Genomic DNA, 6,948 nt, shown 5'->3' on the forward strand with positions numbered 1-6,948 from the left:
CGCCGCCTCAGCTACTGCCTCAGCCGCCACCGCCGCCACCACAGCCGCCTTCTTAGCCGCCGCCGCACAGTAACTTCCAGCCACGCTACAGCCTGCCCTGATGGCGGCGTCGCCCTCCCGTCATTGGTCCGTCCTCTAGCCCCGCCCCAGGATATACGGTCTCCGCGCGTTCACATTGGCCAGATACGGAGAAGTCACGGACGCATTGGTCGCCACTCCTCTCTTCGTGGTCAAGTTCGGTTGAAGGAGCAAAACCCCGCCCGGGACTGGGAAGCGATAGGGCAATAAAATCCGGAAGTGGGCGGGGGCCGCGCCCCCGAAGCCTCTTGGGATTTGCAGTCCGCAACTCCAGGAGGTTCAGCCAGCGTTTCCTCTTTCTGGTTTACTACGCTTTTTCATACGGTTCTTATCGGGTTCCCACAGCAGCCCCGGAAGACGGGGGACCACCATAACACCCCCAGCCTCCCCGGGGTCTCGGCATATCTAAACAGCTCCCGCACTAGTGCTTTGAAAGTCTTTGAACTCACAAATCAGACTCCGTTCAAACACTTCCCATGGCTCCCCAGCCCAAGGATCCAGTCCCACCTCCTGGGCTCCAAATTTTGAGCCCCTCCAGCCTCCCTTTATCCTGACCCTGTCCACTCCCCTCTCCCTTTGGGTCCTTTCTAGACCCTGCTACCTGCGCCAGGTATTTGTCCGACTGCATTTTTCTTTTTCTAATATATTTTATTGATTTTTTTTTTACAGAGAAGGGAGAGGGATAGTCAGAAACATCTTTCAGCTGCCTCCTGCACGCCCCCTACTGTGGATGTGCCGGAAACCAAGGTACATGCCCTTGATCGGAATCGAACCTGGGACCCCTCAGTCCGCAGGCCAATGCTCCATCCACTGAGCCAGACCGGTTAGGACCCGACTGCATTTTTCCCAAAGCCAAGTCAGGCGCCTTCTCTGGGCTCCCATAGCCCTGACTTTGCTGCGTCCAGACTGGCTGGGTACAAATCAAGCCCCAACCACCCACCCCTCAAGTGACAGCCTGGTGAAGACAGGACCCAAAACATAGGAAAGACAGAGTAAGTTACTGAGTGGAAGCTACTAAGTGTTACTCTGAGAACACAGCAAAAAAATACCTTCTTTTATAGGAGCCAAATGAGCCTCAGAGGGCTAAGGTCTTGCTGAGGTTCATGTGGCACGTTCCCAAGGGGCAGGTGGAGGATTCAAACCCTTCCCTCTTCCCCACAAGCGCTCTCAGACCTGTGAAAGTCATGACATATGTGAGACAAGTGACAATTTAGACATTTAATGACATTGAGGAATTACTGACTTTTTCTAAGTATAAGAAATTTTGGGATTATGTTTTAAAGGGTCCTTATCTTGGAGAAATGCATTCTTAAATATTTCCATAAGAAATAACACCATGCCTGAGATTTGCTTTAAACACACACACACAGGAGGGAGCAGGATGGACTGCAGGTAGTCAGAAATGGGTGGGCACACGACGGGGTTCACGTACTCTTCCGTGGACTGTTGCCATAGGTTGGATTCTGACTTCCTATTCCCCTTTCCGGCCCAACCGCAGACTTCTGCCCTGGGCCAACCCCACAATCGGAGGAGCACTCATGTCTGAGTCATCCAACCTCCGCACAAAAACAGCGGCAGGAGCGGTCTGAAGCGAGGGAGATGCTTTAATGGGGGAGGGGGCTGTCTCAGAGGCAGCGAGGGGCTCAGTGGCTCAGCGATTTTCGGCCCTTGAGCATGCGGCGAAGAATGACCTGGACGCCGGCCGGTGTGCTCAAGCGCTTGATCCAGCCGTGCTTGTGCTTGCGTTTGATGTTGCTCGGCTGGTACTCGTTCCCGCGTGCCTTACCCCGGCTCGGCTGCGTGGCGGGGAGCCCCCAGGCGTCGGGCAGCCGCAGCAAGGTCTGGGGCTGGAGCCACCTGCGAGGGCAGAGAGACAGCGAGAACGGTCAGAGGGGACGCTGTGTGCCTTTGGCTTGGCGCTCAACCTCTCTAAGCCTGGGCTCCCGACCCGTGCTGGGACTGAGCCTAAAAATGCAAAAGGCGCTCAGGAACTGCGCAAGGCACCTGCAAGTCGTGTGCTCGGTAACCAGCCGGCCCCAGCCCCCGATCACGGCCTAATTCCCCGGAGGACTCACCTGACATCCAGGAGAGCCCTACTGACGGGACACAACGGGCGACTCAGGGATCTGCCCAAGAGCGCCATGTCTACCCTCGGATCACGCGGCCCGTCCGCGTCAGCTATTCCGAAATCCACAGGCTCCGCAGCCGCGGAGCGGAGACTTCTGGGAAATGTAGTTTCTGTAACCTCATCGCCGCGGGGGCCTCCGAGGTTGTAGTTCTACTTCCTGCGTGCCCAAGGCGTGAGCGGCCGCACCCGCAGGTGTGTGTAGTCGGTGTGCGGACCAGTAGGAGCTGGCGAGCGGCACTTCTTGGGCTTGCGCGTTATGTCCCTTGATCTGCTGGAAGTTGTAGTTCCTCCCGTCCCCTGGCCGAGGGCGTCCGGGGTGGCGGTGGCACAGCTGGTGACAGCTGCAGGAAGTGGCTAGTTGAACCTCCCACGCCCATCGGGAGCCCGGCAGATGGTACACAGTTGGCTGGCAGCTTTCCTCTGGTCGCAGCCAAGTCTCCGCCCCTTGGCGGTAAGCCCAGGAGGCCTGAGTTCGAGTTGGCTGGAGTCCGAGGGGTGATCCCTGCTCCTCTCCGCGATCCAGTTTCCAGTCAAGTGGCTAGCTTGTCCTTGGCGGTGCCCCCATTGGAGCGCTAGAACTTTTTAAAAAATGTTTTTAATCCTCACCTGAGGAGATATATAGATGTATAGATAATGATGAGAGAGAGAGGTGAAACATCAATGGGTTGTCTCCTGGAAGTGCCCTGACCAGGGATCAAACCCGAAACCTTTTGGTGCACCCGACAACACTCTAACCAACGGAGCCACCAGGCCAGGGTTAGAAAGATTTTTCAAATACTCAGATCTGTGGCTCAGTGGTTGAGCGTGGACCTATGAACCAGGAGGTCAAGGTTTGATTCCCGGTCAGGGCACATGCTGGGGTTGCAGACTCCATCCCCAGTGTGGGGCATGCAGGAGGCAGCCGATCAATGATTCTCATCGTTGATGTTTCTATCTCTCCCTCCCTCTCCCTTCCTCTCTGAAATTATATATATATATTCCCCACTGTCCCAGGGAAAATATTCAGCTCCTCTGGCAGGCATGTGAACACACCCTAACTTTCAGCCATGCCCTCCCCTGCCTGGTACTCCCTCATTCATCTTTATTTAAAAACAAAACAAAACAAAACTAAAACCAAAAACCCTTTCTCTGATACTGTCTCCCTAAATGCTGCTCCTCTCTCTGGCCCAAATCTCCCCACTCTTCCAGAAGTCCCGGGCCCCTCAAGGGCCAGGCTCGGGGCTGAGTCCCTGCGGCACCCAAGCATCTCCCAGCTTGGGGAGGGAGTGTGTGTTTGCTGCAAGAATATTATCCCAGAAGCGCTCTCAGTGGGCGGGAGTGGGTGGCTGGACCTAATCCAGCTCGGGCAGCAAATTTTAGGAGTTGGGGACGGACAAGGAATGGTTAACCCCTTGTCCTCTGAAGCCCATCTTACCGCAATGCATTGAGCAAACCACTACAGTACTACACCAGTACAATAATGCCCATAAAGTATCGAGCGCTTACCGTGCTGTTTTACCTGCACAGAGAACCACGAGGAGATTAATTGCACAGATAAATAAGTGGAGTCTCAAGGAAGCAACCAGCCCGGGGTCATATAACTGCAAAGGGCAGAGGTTGGCTTTGGACCCTGGGCTCTCTGACTCCAGCTGGGACCACAGAGTCCCTGGTTAAACTGACCGATCTGGAGAACTCCAACTCCTCAATTACCCAGAGCGCCAAGACTTCTGTGTAAAGGTTTAAGGAATACATTTCCAGGACTTGGAATCATACAAGCGTGGATCCAAATCGCATCCCTGCCCACCCGCCTCCACTAGTTTTGTGACCTTGTGCCTCAGTTTCCCCACCTGAAATTGTAAAGATCTGGACGTCTCTACAGGGAAAGGTCAGCAGAGAGAGAGGACCTGGGGCTGAGTTGGGAGGGGACCGGGCAGTTCGGAGGCAGGGGCTGGCCGAGGGGATCCTATTCGCAGCGAGGGGGCTCCGGGTCCCGCCTCCTGGAGCTCCTCAAGCACCAACTTGCGACCCCTCCTCGGCCCTGGGCCAGGCCCAATACCTCCTCCCACCTCTGCAAGCCCCGCAAGCGGGCTGGGCAGTGGCAGCCCGCCCCCATGCCGAGATGCCGCTTCTGATTGGTAGTCTAACTAGGGCAGGTCAGTCCGAAGCTGCGATTGGCGGAGGTGCCCGTCGGTCGGCGCGGGGCTCCGCCCCCCGGGGAGAGACTTAAAGGGCCGGTTTGCTCAGCAGCAGCGGCGGTGGGATGCCCCCTCCTTGACCACCATTCCAGACCCGCGCCGTCCCGCGTAGACGCGCCCGGCCCGACCCCGTGCCAACATGTAAACCGCTCCTGCAGGCAGACGCTGGCTTCTCCGCCCGGGACCCCTCCGCCCCGCCCCGGGCCCGGAGCCCTCGATGAGGTGAGCGGGGAGGGGGCCCTGGGAGGGGGACATTGAGGCCTCCGGGGCTTCCACTTCTGAGGGGGTGTCCACAAAGTCCGCGCTCGGGTGCTTAGGAGGTCGTGGAGCCCCCGTGGTCTTGACCCCGCCAAGGTGTTGATAGGCACTCGGGAGGTAGGGGCCTGGCATTAGGGAGGGGGGCTGCCGTGGCGCATCGGTGTTCCCCTCTGCAATCTGGGGTTGGGACCCGCCAGAGGTGGGGGTGCAGCCTGCTCCCCTTCCATCAGCAAGTATGGGTCACCCAGGGCCTTCCGCGGCGTGCGTGATCCCCGCGGCGCCAAGGATGGGAATGGGGGAGGGGTTGGTCCCATCTCCAGGCCCTAGAGACAATGGGGGTGTGATGTGCCCATATCCCCCTTGAGTTATGTAACTGCCTGTGGTTGCCATGGACACGGGAGAGGTGGCCCAGGGAACAGGATGGAGACCTGGAAGCCCCCAGGCAGAACACTGCCTTCTCCATCTTCATCTCCACCATTGGGGGTTGTGTGTCAGCCCCCCAGAACCCAGTGCTGGAGCCTCAGCTTGTCCTTCTGTGAAACAGAGCCAGCGCCCCATGGTCTTGGAGAGAGAGATGGACAAAGGCTCTGGAGCTCCGTCCCAAACCTTGTCCCCCGGGGCCTTACCTTTCAGGAGCCAGGTTTATAGAGACTTGGGATTGGGGCATTTTTAGATGCCTTCAGAGACCCACAGAACATGCTAGCTCAGTGACAGAGAGTTAATGAAAAAGTGCGTGTGTGAATGGATTAATGACTGGATAAATGAATGAATGGGCTTAGGAAGCCATAACTGCTATGAATCTGAGCTGGGGGAGACCCTCTGGACTGGGCCATAATGCCCCCCTCCCCCCAGGAAGGTCCACCTGACTACACTACATTCCCTATAAACGCCTCTTGGGCCAGCCATAGCCAGGTCCTTCCTCTCTAGGATAGACCAGAATGGCCAACCACCAGCAGGCACTGACCAGACAGAACATCTTTCTTTTTTTAAAAAAAAAATATATTTGTATTGATTTCACAGAAGGGAGAGAGAGACAGAGATAGAAACATCAATGATGTGAGAGAACCATCAATTGGCTGCCTCCGGCACAACCCCACACTGGGGATCAAGCCCGCAACCTGGGCATGTGCCCTTGACCGGAATCGAACCCAGGACAGGACCCTTCAATCCGCAGGCCTATGCTCTACCCACTGAGACAAACCTAGCTGCTAGGGCTTTCTTTCTTTTTAAAAAAAAAAAAATATTTTTATTGATTTCAGAGAGGAAGGGAGGATAGAGAAACATCAATGATGAGAGAGAATCACTGATTGGCTGCCTCCTGCCCACCCCCGACGGGGGATTGAACCTGCAACCCCGACATGTGCCATGACCAGGAATCCAACCGTGACCTCCTGGTTCATAGGTTGATGCTCAACCTCTGAGCCATGCCGGCTGGGCCAGTCAGAACATCCTGGCCCTGATCCTCCATAAACTGGAGCCTAGATGGAGCCTCCAAGGGTGACTTCTGCTCCAGGTGTGGGAAGTGGATGGTGTGCAGGCCGCTTCCAGGGCCCCTGAGCTGTCCTCCCCACTCACAGGACACACCATGCTGACCGGGGTGACCGATGGGATCTTCTGCTGCCTACTGGGTGCACCACCCAATGCAGTGGGGCCACTGGAGAGCGTTGAGTCCAGCGATGGCTACACCTTCGTGGAGGTCAAGCCTGGCCGCGTGCTGCGGGTGAAGCACGCTGGACCTGCTCCAGCTCCAACCCCACCTCCACCGCTACCTGATACAGCCCAGGGGGACCGGTCTGGCTTGGTCCGGTGCCAGCGCCGAATCACCGTGTACCGTAACGGGAGGTTACTGGTGGAGAACCTGGGCCGGGCACCAAGAGCTGACCTCCTGCTTGGGCAGAATGGCTCCGGGGAGCCTCCGGCCTCTCTAGAGGTGGAGCTGGCAGACCCGTCAGGCAGCGATGGCCGTTCGGGCCCAGCCAGTGCTGCGAGTGTTCTTGCCACTCTCTTCATGAACTCTTAGCTTGCACAGTGCTTACTCATTCCCATCGCATAATGTAATACTGAAGACATGTCCTAGGGTGTGGTGCTCTTTTTCATCCATGGTGTTGGCGGCTCCCTGGCCATCTGGAAGGAGCAGCTGGACTTCTTTGTGCGTCTGGGGTATGAGGTGGTGGCTCCGGATCTGGCCGGCCATGGGGCCAGCTCCGCGCCCCAGGTGGCTGCAGCCTATACCTTCTATGCGCTGGCAGAGGACATGCGTGCCATCTTCAAGCGCTATGCCAAGAAGCGAAATGTGCTCATTGGGCATTC

General features: G+C 56.9%; 2 protein-coding genes across 2 annotated transcripts in view; one reads left to right on the forward strand and one right to left on the reverse strand.

The window, feature by feature from the left end:
- Positions 1 to 1,281: 1,281 nt before the first annotated feature.
- Positions 1,282 to 2,535, reverse strand: MRPL34 (mitochondrial ribosomal protein L34). Its single transcript, XM_006768416.2, has 2 exons — positions 2,154 to 2,535; positions 1,282 to 1,935 (listed from the first exon to the last, which is right to left on the reverse strand). The coding sequence occupies exons 1-2, from the start codon at positions 2,219 to 2,221 to the stop codon at positions 1,722 to 1,724; spliced, it is 282 nt and encodes a 93-aa protein (XP_006768479.1). The 5' UTR covers positions 2,222 to 2,535; the 3' UTR covers positions 1,282 to 1,721.
- Positions 2,536 to 4,050: 1,515 nt separating this feature from the next.
- ABHD8 (abhydrolase domain containing 8) overlaps positions 4,051 to 6,948 on the forward strand; it is a 6,247-nt gene continuing 3,349 nt past the window's right edge. The window contains 2 exon segments of the mRNA XM_006768417.2: positions 4,051 to 4,602; positions 6,216 to 6,948. The exon segment at positions 6,216 to 6,948 is cut by the window's right edge and continues 2 nt beyond it. Of these exon segments, the coding sequence (XP_006768480.1) occupies positions 6,224 to 6,948 (725 nt within the window). The 5' untranslated portion in view covers positions 4,051 to 4,602; positions 6,216 to 6,223.

Source organism: Myotis davidii, unplaced genomic scaffold (assembly GCF_000327345.1).
Source record: "Myotis davidii unplaced genomic scaffold, ASM32734v1 scaffold1203, whole genome shotgun sequence".
In the NCBI taxonomy this organism is placed as follows: domain Eukaryota; kingdom Metazoa; phylum Chordata; class Mammalia; order Chiroptera; family Vespertilionidae; genus Myotis; species Myotis davidii.